A 17,756-nucleotide genomic window follows, 5' to 3' on the forward strand; every position below is an offset into this window, starting at 1 on the left:
AGAGGGCAGCTAGTTACTTGGCAACAAAATTACCTAATACTACAGAAAAATCAGGGCTTATGAAATAAAAAGAAAAAAAAGCCCATTAAACAAGCCAATCGTCCCTTACCCCAAATCAAAAGAATACCTATGTCTGTGCCTCCAAAAGCTGGACACGTTTGGTGGTGATGGTCTGATCTGATGGAAGTCTTGAAAGATCAGCATCAGTTTGTTCAAAAGCTTCCCTGGCTTCCTGCCACGACACCTGCCTACCTCCTCGACAGCTCCCCTGATGGGCCGCTGGCTTGCTCAAGGCTTCTAGGTCTGTGTGGGCTTGGAGATAAAGCCGCTTTTAGGACTTACAGTTTCAAGAATATATAGCTCCAGAATAGCTTCCCCATGGGAACGGCTCTGAAGCAAGGCTCTGCTGCCTGATTAGCATTTCAGAATTTTGGAGCTCACTCCTCACAGGAACACCACCAGATCCTGAGCTGGTGGAACAGCCTGTCAGGCAGCGTGCATCTCCTCCAACAGCATCTCCACCTGCCTGAGGTGGGCAGGGACTGTTCTCCAAACAGTCCCCTGACCTCTGTGGTTTTGCTTTGCTCTTGTTCACTTTTTGGGCCGACTGCCTGTGCCCTATAGGGTCAGGGAAACCAGCAGAATCTGGGAGCACATCTCAGAAGAAGCTTGGATGTGTTTTCAAGGTGCAAGTGTGGGCAGAATGAGAGCTTATTACGACCAAGGCACGCAAAATACCTTGAGAGTGGGCAACATGATGAGCACACCTTGCCTTCCCCTTAGCTGCGTTACTGTCACGAGAGCATCAGCTGTTCTTCCAGGCACTAGAAATGTGAGCATTGTGCCCTGCACAGCTAATGCCTGAGGATGGGCAGGCTCTTTTTTTGTCTCCTTCATCCTTACACACTAGTGGAGCAACACAGGGGTCCAACATGAGGGATTTAATAGCAAGGCAAAACAAAACAGCAAAGGAAATGGGGCGGTTGTACGTTTTTCAGTCGCTAGAGAAGGAACCAGATGAAATGGGGAAATTAAACACTTAGCAGTAATTCACAAAACAATCCTGCTTTCAGACTGTACTTCAACTGTTCTGAAAATGAACTCCTGGGGCTTACCGTGGTCAGGGCTGGCAGCAATATTGCTTGGGCTCAGCCAGTGGCAGCTGGTTGCCACCACACTGATAGTTCAGCTGCAAGTTTATTTCTATCAGCTCTTCAGAGAGAAGTTACCTACTCCAAGGAAAGCAAAAGATAGGCAACTGCTACATGGGTGGCAGGCTAAGATAGTTCAGAGCAAATCTATCCAGGCAGCAGAAATGGTGCTTCACGTACAGCCTCAGAGGGTGGTGTTGCCTGGTTTTAAAAGGAGCAGCCCAAACACTATCAAAAGCATCCAGTGAAATACAGTAAAAACCCCTTATCTTTCCTTCAAGATAAGCCAATTAATGCTCTTAAACCAGCCTGTTCCAAAAAATCTTCTGATTAAATCACTTATTCATTAAGAACAAAAGGGTACAGAGGAAGGGGGAGATTATATACTAACTTAAACAGTTCTGATGGGCTCGGGAAAGGGACAGGACACATGCAGCAGCTTGACAAGTCTACTAGTCTGTTTGTCTACAAGTCTACTTGTGTAGTACACTTAACAGCATCATTAATGCCATGCTTTAGTCTCTGAGAACACACACTATTCTCCGTTAATGCTACTGGGCATTATGTGTTTGTATCATTCATAAAATGAACCCCCTGGTGCATATCTGCAAATTTTCTTTGGATATTGTTAAAGTTTCTCTCCTGAACACATTCTGGTCAATGGGATGAGCCCTGTGAGTCTGGGGGAGCCTTACACAGGAGGAATGTAATTAAGAATACACTTTAAGTTCATGCATTGGATTTTGAGTGGGGGTAAACTCTTACGTCTTCATTAGCTTCTGCTGAGCTTCAATGTTTACACAAGCTGGTGGCATTATAATTTCAAACACTTCTTCAGTCATTTCTACTTATGGCAAAAGCCTGCAGGAAAGCACGCTGGAGATGGAGCATGCCAGTAGAAAAGGCATATTCCTTGCATACAGATGAGTCTTCATCTCTCAGAAATTTTAAGGGCTTGTGGCTAGGATGCAAAAATTGGAAGCACAACCCTCTGAGGCTGTAGGGCAGATGCCTACTACAAGGATTCACTCTAAGAAAGCAAATCTGTCTTTGAAGAAATTGGTGAAATAATGATCAAATTTGAGACAATAACATTTAAGGATAAAGACATTATTCCTGTTCTGCTGGATGTACCTCCAGCAGAAGTCAGACTAAGCCCACCAATTCATTTCCTATAGGACCTAAATCCTGGACATCACTCAAAGTCTTAATTTTGGAAGACAATAAAGTCTTCCCATGTTTGGTGGCTTGCATTAATCCTGAAACCTTTGTACTCAAGATGACAGCCAACACCTTACTTCAACCAATAACCACCCTTCAGGTGGCAAACACGGTGCCTACATTTACCTCTTGTCTTTATGGAAGGAAAAGACGTACTCCTCCTTCTTTGTCTGCTGTGAAACCCAAACAAGGATAAGCTAGGGAGAATCCATCTTCCAGGGGTTAATCATACAGGACTGTACCTGACAAGATACTGAATGCACTCAAGGCTGTATTTTGGCAGAGAAGGACACATCCAGTCATGCTGGACTGCAACAGAGCATGAATCAAGGCAGTTCAAGTTGCTAAGGCATCCTTGCTGGTTGCTATGGCATGTGTACTGTTATGAGTGTTTAGTCCTGGCTTATTATTTTTCAAAGGATCGACTTAGTTTGTGTAACAAACTAAGCTATCAGCCATTAGAAATAAGCTCCACTTTCTCCTTCAGCTCGTCCTCCTTTCTGAAATGGGTGACATTTATCTTTCTGGTCCAGTCTTGGACTGTCCCACACTGATCTTCTTGCTTGTTTTTGTGCTTCTGCAGAGAAGAGGATTTAAAATGGTTGAGAGTAGCTCATGGACTAATCCATTTGTATTTGTTAAACTTATCACTTCTGTACAGTAAAGAGAGTCCTCTTGAGATGTGCAACTGTTTGCTATAAAAAGCAAGTGCTTTAAAAAGTATAAAATTACATATGATCAGTGCAGTTTTGCTCATAGGTATTTTCAATAAAATGATTATACAGACCACCAAACAGATTTTGTGGATTTCCCTGGAGTGGCATTGAACCCCATTCGAATGCAAGTGGTCTGCCTCCTGCTAAAAGCTGTAATTTTTTTGAAGTACAAATGCACTCTGAAAAGCAACAGCCTCATGTGGCTCCTCGTTTACTGTGCCTCATTGTTTCCATATTAAAATGGCTCAGTTCAGAAGCAAAATGATTACTTTTTAAAAAAAAAGAAACAACAAAAACCCACACTCCAAGACCCATGTAAACTCAGCCAAACTCATGGCACTCAAGCCTGGGCTCTTCCACACTAGCATGTTAACACTGCTTACACAGGTCTTCACTATTTATCTGTGCACCTCTGTCTTTCCTCCAAAATGCCCAGATCTGTACAGCTTGTGGCTCTGATGGCTTGTACAGCCTCAGCTGATGGGAGAAGGCAGACACTGCTGAAGGTGAGGCACAGACAAGGCAGACTGGTGAACTGCTGAGCCTGTCCTACCGCCTCTACCTCCACGGGGCTCTGTCTGGAGCCCCTCTCCTCCACCCAGCTGCTGATTTCTATGAAATTTATGAGAATGAAATCATCTGGGAAGCCCCTAGTTCTCCGTCAGCTATCGCTGAGGTTGGCCAGTGGCTAAAAGCTAGCCTTGCAGTGAGGGGAGGACAAGCGAGGTGGTTCGGCTGCAACCCATGCCCTTGGGAAAGCCCGGCTCTCCTGCTCCTCAACCCCAAGCAAGCCACGCAGGACACATTGCAGCAAGCAGACCTGCCAGGTTGCGGAAGCGCTGCTCGGTGGCCTTGCCACCACACGGCTCCTCGCCTGCTCCTCCTTGCACCCTGGCTGATGATGCTGCACATCAGCAGCTTACCTGGTTGTACCCAATGACCTTGAGCATGGTCCAAAAAACCTCAGCCTCCCCCTGCCCCAATGCCTCACTGACACTTCAGCAAGGAAGTGCGGTTGTACAACATGGGATTTTAAAATATAAATAAGATCATAGAAATTACTGGAAACTACCAATGGCGATACGAAACCTTACACAAGATAGAAAGCCCTAATTATAGTTTCTGAACCTATGAAGTCATCTAATACACATATGTTCCTCTACACTGCAAGGAGGAGAAAGAGACATGCAGTACTTATTACCATCCTCATAAGGAGGAAAGAAAACCAGACTTTGGAAGCTTTTGGAAATTTGTAATTTAGAAAAATCTGCATAAAACCAGAAAATCAGCTCTACTTTAGTAAAAAAATAAAAAGGGGTGGGGGGCAGTACAAAATCATAAGCACTTTGGGTTTAATTATGAAAGCAATGTTATTTGTTCATTCCACAGTGCCATGAAGCATTGCAAGCCTTCATACTGTTTGTTTTTTATTGATTTTCTGGATCAAAGTTACTTAACATAAATCTGAAAAATACTTGGTATTTCTCCTAAATGCCAAAACTGAGGAATCTACTTCAGGCGAGGAAAGAAGATGGGACACTTAGTGGCTCATGTGTTATCAAAAAATGACTACTTTAATAAGAAAACAATTCAAGAACAAAATTAGGCTTCCTCTTTCTCTTCTAGTGCTGTACCCCCTGTGCAAAATCAAGAGCAGTAAAAAGTACTAACAATCTTCATTCATAAGTGAAGGACGTGGCTGCAACCCTAAATACTTAGTAGGGGGAAAATACTAGGAAAGGAAATGGCATTTTTACATAATCATTTCTTAAAACAGAGCTGCACTCTCTAATACATCCTGGACAGTGCAGAGTCTATTGATAACGACAGAATATCGCATTCACGTAATTATGGGAGAAGGATTTTAAAACATTTCAATCCTATTTGGCTACAAATTATTTTAAGTTTTACATTATTTTGCAGTTCTGTGATAAAAAGCCTTCTTATTTGCTTGAGATAAGACTTCAGAAAGCTTTAGACAGAGGAGATTTTCTTAAATTAGCTTGAAAATTCAGTTTCCAGGGCAACAGAGGCAGGTCTTCATACATCAACATTTCTTTGCACCACTTTTATAAATGTGGTTGCCTGCTAGAATGTCAGAAAATACTTTTAAAATACGGTAAACTATTTTGATCACTTTGATCCTTTCTTTTTGCCTTTGAAAAAAGCTCACTGTCCTTTCTTTTCAGAAGAATCATATCAATAAAACTGTCAAATTGTTTTACTTCAGAGAGGCTTTATCCTAGAAATGCCTGCAGTGATACCCATGTGTGTAATACATTTCTACTAGCACCTGAATGTTTATGTAACATTTCAGTACACATCCTTTATTCATCATCCCTTTTCTTACTTGCTTTTCAGTTTGCAAGTAGGAGACATAACTTAGGGTCTACGGCACGCTGGGAGTCTGCTGGCTGGTACGTAAAATTAACCTGAATGCCTGTTTCATGGTGGCAGCATGAAATTTGCTGACGCCCACCTTGCACATCGAGATCCTCAGTGAGTCTCTCACACCTACCAATACATACAAGTGGTATAAAAGAAACAAAGCTAACAACGCATCTACCTATTTTCTCTTCCATTCTAAAAGGGGGGAGGGAATGAATTCTTTAATGATGAGTATCATTTCCCCTCTGTGAGCGCTCGAGAGGTGATCTGCATCACTGCAGTGATGTTACTGGAACAGGTACCTGAAACCTTCAGCAGCAGAGGGGATACATTTCCTTCTTTGATTTTAACAAGGGCCAGATCGGACCCTTGCCACGCGGCGTTATGGTGGAGCAGGCAGCACATTAAATAGTAACAACATTAGGACTGTCTTAGGAAAAGAAGACTGAATGACTATTACCTGCACATTTTACTCCCTGAGCAATGAGGCCCCACATAAAGTTGGCACAGTATTCACACCAGTGCGGGCCCCTGAACGTGTGCACCTGGAAGACAGTAGCAGAAAGGAAAATTACAGAAAATAACCCAACTGTTTCATATCAGTGATATCCATATCAATGTGTCTAAACAAGGCAGAATTCCTCTTCTTCGAAGGCACCATGTGCAGTCTCTGGAAGCTTCCCTTTATGACCGCAGGAAAGGAAGAAAGAAACGTAAGAAAGATTTAACTGCCAAGGCTCTTGCAGACCTATGGAAACAGGAGCTCTCCACCCCAAGCCGTCCAGGGCAGCAGAACCGGGTCTGGGGGGGTCTGCTCCCAGACCACGTGGGGCAGAGGAGCAATGGGAGGTCACAGCCCTTCTCCCGCCTCTTGGCATCCCTCCGTCTGGGCAGGATTTTGGCCATGAGGCGAGGCTTTTGCAGCAACTGCGCAAGAGTTCGCCTCTCAATTTAAAATGTCTTCTGCTTTGCCCTCCCTTCCATAAGGTACTGTGTGAAACGCGTAGGGGGCTGCAAGATTTTGCCTCGGGCGGAGGGAGTCCTGCCAGGCAAAAATACCAGTGCTACACAGAAATACTGCAAACGCACTTAGGGACTTTCCAGTTTAGAATAACTTTAAAAGGAAATTAATTCTCTTCAGACTAATGCTATGTATTGAAAATCCAAATGAATCTAGTAAATGGAAAAAAGAATCCAGTGAACCAGGAAAAAATTGAAAGCTAAAGAAGAAAAAAACCCAATGCTGCTTTCAATCCCAGCTCACATGCTTGTTACAAATCCTGCAGCCACCATTAGCTGCTTCTGATTTTGTTCTGATAAAGTTCGTGCTGTAGGAAACCACAGGATTCTTTACAGTGAAAATCATTACTTCCTCAGCCAGCATAAAAGGCTTTGTGCCTCTATTTAGAATAGAGAGGCTGACAAAAAAAATCAGTAACTGATGGTCATAAAGAAATGAAATTTGCAGTGAAATGTAGTAAAAATGCCTTAGGCTTAAGTCACTCGGTTCTCCAGAGTTACTGAGCGGGTATCAGAGCAGGCAGTAACCTCATGCACGTGCACTGCCCGGTCAGATCAGTGTGGAGCAGAAGAGAGAAGGAGCTGGTGGAAACACGCGTGCCTGACATCCACGCAGAGCTCTGGTTATAAATAGCAAAACACGAAGTGGCCTGACTGAGGTGGTGAGCGTTCCCTGCACCACTGATCTCAGCAGCAGCTGGATCCCAGGTGACACTTACCTCGAACAAGTGACAACCCAGAGCAGCACCCAGCAATTCAGACCACGTTTCGGTTTTGGCCACGGGGAGGTCTGCAGCCTCCTGAGCATTTGCTGCCCATGAAGCAGCAGTAAGGTAGATTGCTGTGTTAGTCTGGAAAGCTGCTCTTGATTCACCAAGTAATTCACGTGCGCGTCTGTGCTAAGCTAGGCTTATAATCACCCCTAGCCCTACCCTGCTGAGCACCTCCGGAGGAAGCGCAATGGTGCAAAGTGTCCTGTTCTCCCAGCGCTGGCACAGGCTGCCTCCCCCCAGCCGTGCTAGCTGCTGTCCGCACCCACTCCCACGCGCCTTTTGAAGGTGCAATGTATTCCACGAGGTCCCTTCTCCCTGCAGCTCCAGCTGACTTCTACAAAGCAAACGATGACAAGACTGTTGGCAGCTGTAATAATCATTTTCTTTTTTCCTCTCACCACAAAGAGATTTTTCACACCTTCTTCTCCATTACCCACCTGCACTACCCACATCCTCTTGGCTTTCTTCCTCAGCCTTGTGGTTTTTTTCCAGGTCTTTGGCAGCGTTCCCTTCCCAGAATAAGCACATTCTAATATCCTCAAGCAAAACACTGTGCTTTAATGCCTGCAGGACTAACAGAACTTTCTCAGAGAAAAAAAAAAAGCTTCTTTTCAGTTACCATCTTTTATTTTTGGTCAAAGGAATGTTCCACCCCTACAAACACTTATTTAAAATATTTCTCAAAATTCCTGTTGAGGAAAATTGAAATAAAAATGACAGTTCAAAAGTTTGAGCAATAAATAATCTTTTTTCAGAATCCTTTTCAGTTTTATAAGAGTTTAGGGTTTTTTGGTTTTTTAATATTTCTGATTGTAGAGGAGGGGGAATTTTGTCTTGTTCTTTGAAAGCTTCTTTCGTTAGGCAGAACAAGAACAAATTCTGACACAGTAATATTTCTTGCCAAATAAAAAGAATGATATTATCCTGTGCCTCTCTGCTTGCTAATTTCAATTCATCAAATTCACCAAATGTGCCATTTGCTGAAGCATTTCTAATGCCTTCCTTGGGTGCTGGGGTCCTATCCTGGTCTCTCCAGGGCCATCTCCAGCGCTGCTGCTCACCAAACCTCAGGTGCCCAATCTCTAAACTGGCTGTTGTTTTAGTGGTGAACATCCCTCCTTCTTGGCATCTTGCTCCCCACCATGGACTGCACGTTTCCACCTCCTCCTCCTGACTCTCTCCAGGAACTCTTCTGCAGAGTCTACCACATCTCAAATCTGCCACTCCAACCTTTTGCCTCCCTTCATTTTTCTTTTATTATTATATTATTTTTTTATTGAGCTCAATTTCTCTTATGTTTCTAATAACTACTATCCACCTAGATAAAAAATAAATAAATTACCTTTTCTACTCCAGCCAGTTCCCCTGACATTATCCTGGCTCTCAGCTCACCCCTCAGAGAAGTTTACATGACTCATCATCAACTTAAAAATGACAAGGACAAAACAGACTTTCCTCTTCCCTACCAACACTGCGTGATTGGTCACCCTTCACAAGACCAAGATCGACTTTGCCCTTCAGGATCATTGTCTCAGCATCATTAGCACAGTTCTCTCATGCCATGCATCCAGGCTTCATCCAAATACTGAAATGCCTTTCCATATCATCAGTTAAGAAATTAACTTCTCTGTTAGAAGATTCATCCAGAGCCTGCTCAGCTTTACATTGCCCCATCCAAATTACTCCTTCTTATCCATTATACTGATTACAAACTCAAAACAAATTAAGTGATGGTAGGTTTTTCTGTGTTCCTTAATGCTCTACCTTGCTTTGTCCTTTGTCTGACACGCAATAGGGAGGTTCTCTGGCAATATTAATTAGGAGGCCCAAAGGCCATAATGTCCTTCCCTCCCCGGTGTACAAAACCAAGCAGGATCAGCTCTGAAGCCTCTTTTGGGGTTCCTAAGCGGTGCTGGCTTTTCCCAGAGCTCAGTGGTGCTGGAGCGTTAATCTTCCCACTACCATGGGGTGGAACTGGATGTCTAACCCTGTGCTGGTCTGAATACACACCATCTCTGGAAATGAAATCAGACACAGTAAGTGATGCCAGAAAACAGCAAAAAATTGGTCTTCTGAGGTCAGAACAGTCTCTAATCCTGTTTCATCCTGCAGAGTGTGGCCTGGCAGCATGCTAAAAAGAAACACGTTTGCATCCCTTTGCTAGTTCAAGAGCCAGCACCTGCAAACAATACTGCATTTATTACATGACACTGTTTAATATAGCATTCTGATTTTTATATTTAATTCCCCATTCTAAAAATCTGCCAAGTGACTTGCTTGTTTTCAAAACTAAAACATGCTTTCCAGAAAAATTTCTGAAAACACACCCAGCAGAGTCCCAGAGATCCTGACTTAAATTACAAGGGGTTTCTTTCCCCTTATAAAAAGAGCATCTGCCATATGCAGATTTTACTGTCTTATAAAATGTGAGAGAGCAGGATTGCCAACTGTGGTTTTATATCTCCCAACCCTTCCATTCTCACTCCCGCCCCAAAAATCTTTTTCCCTCTTTCCATAAGGCTTCAACTGTGAATGATTTTTTAAGAATGTGGAAAATAGGTGAGAGGAGAGCAAGATAAACTGGTTTTAATCTTAATTTGTGAAATGCCAGGGGAAGTATTAATTTTAAAAGAAAAATCTAGATAATTTTAAAGGAAAATACCTGCTTCAAAAACTAGATAAAATCCTATTACTAAGCTGTCCTGCAAGTCTGAGGTAATAAGAGAGTCTCATGTTGGGCTTAGACCTAGGCATTTCTATGTTGAACTCTCCCACAACATCGGCAAGGTATAACAAACATTTAACTACTGTGATCTTACATAGGAGGACAGTATTTTGCTTAGACTTGAAAGACATTTTCTTATACATGGGGAAAAATAGCTTAACTCCTGTGATTAATAAGTGTCACAATTTCATTTATTTTTGTTTTGCATTTAATTAAAATACTTAGAAAAAGAGACAGAAGTTTTAGAAGAACCAAATAAAAAATGATCCAGTGGGTCTGACAACAGATTATACCACAAGCTGTGAACTCCTCAAGCAGATCTCCCACCATTACTTCTCAGGCTCTGTAAAGGTCACTGTTGAAGTTAGTTACCCATGTTATCTCGTAACTCCACTTATTTTTAACGCTTTTGGTTTTTACTAGGCAGTTGTTCAGCTAGCCTTGATTGCTATCTGAAAACCAAGAATGAGCCAGCACATAATTAGTATTCCTAACTGGGAGACTTACATTGTATCACTTGTCAAGGCAGGGAGGAAGAAAATGAGGAAATACCAGCAAAGTGCTGTGTAAACATGATGTGAAGGAGCAGGATGGATCAGCAGAGCTTTAGCAAAGCTACTCCTGGGAAGAAAGCAAGGCTGGATCTGACAAACTATGGATATGAAAAATCAACACCAAACACAGAAGACAAAAGTCTTTGTGACGGTGTACAAAAAAGCCTTCCCTGCCAAGAGGCTGCTGCCATGGTCTCCCTGAGCACCCACTCCATCAGAATCCCTGCTCTATACAGACCAGTGTAGCTTCTTCCATGGCCCTCCATGCTGAACTGCCGGTGAGAATAATGCGTTTCGGACAATCCAGGCACTACCATCTGTGTTGGGATGAAACACATCAACTTGAAAGAGGATGGAAAAAACCATGGCGGATCTATCCTCCCACTCCCAGAGTCCTACGCTCTGGGTAGAAGCCTTGCTGGTACTCAGGGAGGAGACCAAGCTGATCGGGGACTGAATAAATGGCACACATCCAGCATTTGTGCTGTGTGATGCTCCAAAGGTACAGTTCTGCTGGCTATACTGTCTTTCAAACAAATTCCCAAGGATGACAGGACACTGCTGATGAAAGCTGTCAGCTCAGTGGTCCTAGCTGATTTGCAATTCCATCAACTGAATTCTGCCTGTTGGGACTCTACCAGGCTTTTAATTGGATATGGGAGACATCGTAAGTCTCAATTAAAATTAGGAGCTCAGCCTGTATTATTAACGTCTGTCTTCCCTGTCACAGCTGATTTCGTCAGGCACTGAATGTACCAATGCTGGCACCCAACACACACGCCCTTTCCATCCACCCCTGGTCCAGGCAAAGATTGCCTGGATGCAAAGGGTACAGAAGAGGTATCAGTGAGAAAGCCAATCGACTCAACTATCAGTTTGGGCAATGCTTCAATTTAATCATTGCATATATTACGATGATTAGATAGTGCCTCTAAAATAAGGGCCTCAACCACTCCCAATATTCTAGCACACGATATTCCTCCTGTGAGGCAAATATTGCTGCTGATGAGTAATCTGAGAAGCGAAAAGACTGCCATGACAACCCACACAGCAAAGCCGTATCTGCAAGATAATAGCTTTCATGCAAAGGTGTAACAGAAATGACAGTAACTGAGACCATTGGAACATACCTTCTCCAAAACAAGAGCTGATTTGCCTAGACCAGCTGGGCTGTTACCTGTGGGGAGCCAGTCTGGGACCGCCCCAACGACTTTGTCCAGCAGCTCTTGAGAGGAGAGATGCTGGCTGAACACTGCATGGTTCAGAGCATGGGGTATAAATAGCATCGTTATTGCCAGCGGGTACACTGACACGAATGTTGAGCAGGCAAACCTTTCTCCAGGTCCTCACCCACGTGGACCCAGAAGCGCTGTCACGTCTGGTTTGCTTTCTGGTTTGTGCTGATCATGTCAGCAGAGATGGGAACAACTGGAAATTGCGGTTAGGTCATGCTCTACAAGAGCCAAAGCAAAAAAGATGGAGAGTAGCAGGTTGTTTGCTTTTTTTGCTTGCAAATTCAATGAAAATGGCCACCTTTCTTTCAGGATGGAATAGCAGATTTTCTTTAAATTGCTATCTAGAAACTGGAACATTGTCCATTTTATTTCAGGCCCAAGCTACTTGATACCTGTGTTCATGCAAAAAATTCTGAAACTAGAGGTGAAAATTGAATAAAGCCCTTAGAATTAAAATTGCATATATTTATACACATACTACATATGCTATATGTAACGATGTAAATATAATATATGTAATGATGAATATAGGCTATAAACCCCTAAGAGATTCCTAAAGAAATGCTTTTGCAATGATGCTAATTTGGAGGTAAAGCTGTTGATGGTGAGAATGCATGACATGCGCTACGTGCTCCTTGAGGCAAACTCCCAGTCCTCCCCAGCAGAGCATTTCTAAGCTTCACCACAGACATGAGCTGATCCGTTCTTGGGGCTGTCCACAGGGAAGACTCCCAGGATCCACATCTGGGGACTCACAAAACTACTGGTGTGGTGGGAATGCATCACAGCTTCAATAAATTAAGGATTTAGAAAAAAGGCTTTTTTTTTTTTTCCCCCCAAACAGAGGCAAAGCTTGAATTCAGCGACTAGCACTAAGAAACCAGAAAGGGTTAAATAATATTGTGCTATTTGGAATCTGCTTTGGAAAAGCCCTGGCTTTTCTAAAAAAGTAAAAGTAACATTAAATAAATACCTTAGGAGACTAAAATCCATCAATACCTAAAAGCTTTCCTGGCTTGAACTGTCTTATAATACACTATGAGTTCCTGAAGCAACAACATAGAGCTGATGAGATCTTCTCAGAAGTTTTGTGGAAGTTTTTCTTCAGCTTTGTTCTCCAGATATTTTCCCTGCCTTTGAACATTTTTTTTCCCTCAAGTACTAGGAGTCTAAAAGAAACATCAAATTTCCTGAGGTTTTCTTATCTGTGAGAACGGGCAGAGACTCTCCCTGGGGACTGTGCTAGAGGCACCCAGCTCTCTTTCTGAATATTCATTTGAGTACAGTGACTTACTTAACGATGTTTTGAAAATATGTTCAGCGTCAGGTCTGTACCTAATAAAAAAATCAGTATCCTCTTTTCAGTGGAGCTAGACCAATTTACCCCAAATCGGCATCTGCCCCAGTTTTCTGAAGATCAGAAATAGAAACAAGTTCATGTTGGAAGTCACAGAAAGAGGGCTTTGCTTAATATAGTAAGAGTTTGTTATAGTTTCTGGTCTTTATGCAGCATTTCTTCTGCACTTTCCATCTCCCCATTTCCCAGTGTTTAAGCACAGCTTTGCTGAGCAGCTCTTGTTAGAATAATAAGGTTTGGCATGGAAACTATTTGCTATGACTTTTTACACTAGCAAAGCACCTAGCACAGATGCAATTACACTGGTAAAATCTGGGCCAGGGCCAGGTTACCTTATTTGTTTCAAAGAAGGCAGTACAAATTTCACTGGCAGAGTAACTCTTGTTAAAATCAGCAGTCTCTCCATTAAAGTGATGCTTGAGCCTGTCTATACTGGGAAAGCCTTTCCAGTAAAGGCTGGTCCTCACCTGAGCCGTCACTTTTTGTGCACATTTAAGGCTATATTCTTCCCCCAGTTACTCGTGGGAAAGCACACTGTCTCTGCTCCGGAGGTCCCCATTTGGCCTTTCAAATGGGTCATCCTCAAAGAGAAAGGCAGGACGTTGCTTCAGTCGAGGAGGGAGATGAGGAATCTCAACAAACAAGACTCATCAGCATCTCTGCTGACTGGGCTTAAGCAACCGTGGAAAAACATCTCTCCTCCCTGGAAGAAGCGTTGGCTTGAAAGGGAATTATGTTCTGAATGTTCACAGATTCACCAAACAGCCTTGCAACTGTTATTTATTACAGTTAATTGACTGTGCCGTCTCAGGCATTAGTAAGATAGTGACTAAGAAACAGCATGACAGTACCAAATGCAGCACAGAAAGATAGCAAAAAATAGTCTTCTGGAGACATATCTATTTCATGAAGAGCAAGGGAGAAATGAGACAATATCCTAGGGCAAATGATGCATGGAAACACAGATTTCAGTCCAGCTCTGACAGGCACGGACACCTTCTTGCTTCAGTGAAGCACCACGGCACTAATCTAGGCAGAAGAGTGGTTTTATGCCTTGGACTATCGGCAGTTACGAAACACCTGCAGAGTGCTCTGCCGGCTCAAGTCATCAGGAACAAGAGGTGTCTGAAGGAATACCTATAAGCAGCTAAGGGAGCTAAAAATTCCTCAGGGCCCATGAGTCACAAAAGCTGGAGGGGAATGAAGACCTTTAAGGTGTTTTGTCCAGGCTTATTTTAAATTTGCCAAATGATGGGGAGGCTGTTGCACTGACTAACAAGTTTCACCACCCAGGAGATTTCTTGCTGTTAATCTCAAATCTTCCCTTTCCTCTTCCTTTTAAGCCATCATCCCATAACATCCCAGCTAATGCTCCTCTCCCATGACTGCCCTCCTTGCCATTAACATTTTTCAAGCACAGTTTTACTGTTTTCTCCAACCCCACACAAACAGCCTGCAAAGGAGCGATGTCAGTGTCCAAGTCCAAAGCATGGCACCAGGTGGGGAGGAGGTGCAGAAGATGCTCCATGTCAGGCAAGGATGGACTCAGTGCAGAAGGCACCTCATTAGGCCTATTTTTTTTTTTTTTTTTTTTTTTTAACAGCAAGAAACTATGGAATGTAGGGGGGAGATAAAGAGACGAGCAGATGCAAAGAGGGAAAGTCCGGAGGACTGAGCAAGGGGCATCCTGTGTGTTTAGTACCCTAACAAAAACTGCCTCACCAGAGAGAGAAGAGATGGGGTAACCTTAAACCCAACTCAGATTTCCCTGCTGTGTAAGTCCTTTGGCTTAAAGCCCACCTCACACATCCCAACCCAGAGCTCCCCCGGTCCTCCTCTCGAAAACCAACCCGGAATGTTTCAATCCACATGGCACCTTGCCACAGGCCCCTTTTCCCCTCAAATTTGAGGTTCCTGCTGTTGCCTGAAGCTCTCGCTTCACCTGCCTGCCCAGGAGGTGCCCAGTTGCTTCCTCCCCTTAAAATAATTGAATGGATCAGATATCAGCTAGGTAAGAAATTGTATTTTAATTTACAAGTTGTCACAGTTGTTGCATTTTGGGGACAAGATAAGCAAATACGAGATTTATAAGTGACAGAAAAAAGCATTCTTATTGGTAGAGTCCAGCTGTGGAATAAATTTATGGGAACAATTAGGCATAAATCTACCCTGTCCACGTCTATGAAATGTTACAGAACTTTCCCCTATAATAAAGCTTCTTTTTGTAAGAAAGTAACACCACTGGCTTCAGCTATGCTCCTTGTCAGCACTTGAAAGAGCATGCCACAAATCCCTCAGAGCTTCCAAATAGAAGATGCTATTATTCATCTACACTGGGTGGAAGAACAAACTTGATATCCATCACACACACACACACCCATGCAGATACGTGCGTACTGGAGAGTGTGGGGAAATTTCTTCCCTGTAACAGGTAAGAAACTGAAAGAGAAGAAAAGCCTTTCTGTGAAAGAAGGTGGGGCTGAAATTTTGAGGATGGTGAAGTGACTGTCCTGATTTGGCCTGATGATTCATTTTACAGGAGATCTCATTCAGCATGCTCGATTTGAGAAAAGCAGAGTATATGGAGGGAAAGCAAAAGAAATCAAATATGCAAACAGACAGACCCAATCAAGTCACACTCACAGTCCCAGCTCACCTTCAAATCCCATTATTCAATTAGAGCTAAATAAAATCCTGTGTTGAACAACATCGATCTCTTTTAGCTGATATATTTGAATTAACAGAAAATTAATCTTTTATATTAGATTTAGAGGATAACACAGAAATATTAATTGAAAACTTTTTATAAATTAGAAAAAGCCCAAATACGCTTAAAAAAATAAAATATTTTTAATACCTAGCTCTCATCCTGAGGAATAGGTATTAAAAACTCAATCAGATCTGACATTTATAAATCATCATCCCTTTCTTTACTTATGGAGATTAATTTAAGACAATTCAGCCACTCTGTATTTGCATTTGAGATGTGCTCATGAGAGACGAGACCTCCCCAGTCAGGAGAATATTACGGAGCTGGAGATCATTACCGGCCAGCTCTGCCCACCGAGCTCCCTGTCATGCCAGCTAGCCAGCCTGTTCACTTCAGGCAGGAGACAACTCACATTCCAGCAGATTTAAATAAGATTAAAACCTTTCAAAAACTCAGCCATGTCATCACTCCTAGCAGAACCGTCTTTACATTCTTCTTTCAACAACCCTCGGAGCAAAACACAGATTAATGGATTTATTCAGGGGACCTCTTGACAATTTAAAGAGTTAAAAGCTACTTTTGGGCTCACCCCCTACCTAGGCATCTGCAGCCCTGTGAGGTCCATCACCACACTGCTCCTCTGCCACCATGTTCCTCTACCTGAGCTTTGCTGGTGGCAACAGAGTCTGAGGGTCCAAACTCCACCTGCGTCCCCACCTACCCATCCCACAGGGATAGGAGGTGTAGGGGCGGAGGGAGAATTAAGGTCTCCTAACCTATGGCCAAGGCTTTTGGGCATTTGCTGACCCCAGCCCGCCTCCAGAGCGGCTACTGCTGTCTTCTTCCCTTCTCCAAGACAACAGCGCTAGTTGTCCTGCATTGATGATTCTCCACTTCTCCTCCCTCTGCTGGGATGTTACAGCATTTGCAGTACAAAAGGATTTCCGAGACCCCTTCATGTCTGTGACTAGTGATGTGACTGATCAAAGAAGCAGCCGGGAAAAGGGTTAGGCATCCCTATCTGTTGCCTCATGCCTGTGTAACGAAGAGAGGATTAGCCGCAGAAGTACAAAAGCAGCGTGCGCCCTCCTTTTTGCTGGTGGAGCCTCTGGGGACAGCAGTCACTGTTGGTTAGCTGAACTACATAAATTTATTTCATTTCTGGGTTGTTTTTTCTTGTTTTGTTTCAAAAGTCTAGGTTCAAGACTCTGGGCCTGACATCTCCTTCCTTCCCACACACGTGGCACATCTGCTGCCTGGCAGGCAACCTAGGAGACTTCTGCAGACATTTTAAATGGTGACGTCTATACGTGCGAGAAGAAAAATTTGACACGTGCAAGGAATGATAAAGGAGAGAAGCGCATGAGCTAATGATGGCCATTCATTTCAGATCCATAACGCAGTAATTATGAAGGGCTTATGGTTATTTTCTTTAAAAATGGGACAGTGGCCACATTTAGAGCTCGTGAATGCCAGCAGCATTCCTTCAGTGGGTAGGTTGGGTGCTGCACACCCTTTAAGGGGCAAGGGGCTTGTTACCCTCTATTTTTTTATAGCAAAAATTATCCGTGTAAGGCGACTCCATTTCGCTGACTTGAGAAGAGTTACTTCTCAAGGCATATTTTTCTGGCAACTGCATGTATAAGGAACTACAGCACAACTATTATAAAGAAAACAATGTGTGGAAAGTTTGTGCTGTAGCTATGACCTTGGATCAGACACACAGTTTGTTTTTGAAAAAAGACTGGAAAACTCACTTCCAAACTTTCCAGAAACAGTTTATGGAAGAAAAACAAATAAAGAAACCCAAACCAATGAAAATCAGGTTATCGGATTATTTTCAAAACAGACATGTTTCAGGCTGTTACAGGAAATCAACTAAGGAATACAAATGTGCACAAAATTA

The 17,756-nt window shown here is 43.1% G+C and overlaps 1 protein-coding gene across 1 annotated transcript in view; it reads right to left on the reverse strand.

Moving 5' to 3' along the window:
- Window positions 1-17,756, reverse strand: part of CHN1 (chimerin 1) — a 106,046-nt gene that overhangs the window by 12,991 nt on the left and 75,299 nt on the right. The window contains exon 8 of the mRNA XM_069781476.1: window positions 5,937-6,021. Coding sequence (XP_069637577.1) covers window positions 5,937-6,021 — 85 coding nt within the window. The remainder of the gene's footprint in view (window positions 1-5,936; window positions 6,022-17,756) is intronic.

This window comes from Haliaeetus albicilla, chromosome 4 (assembly GCF_947461875.1).
Source record: "Haliaeetus albicilla chromosome 4, bHalAlb1.1, whole genome shotgun sequence".
Taxonomy (NCBI): domain Eukaryota; kingdom Metazoa; phylum Chordata; class Aves; order Accipitriformes; family Accipitridae; genus Haliaeetus; species Haliaeetus albicilla.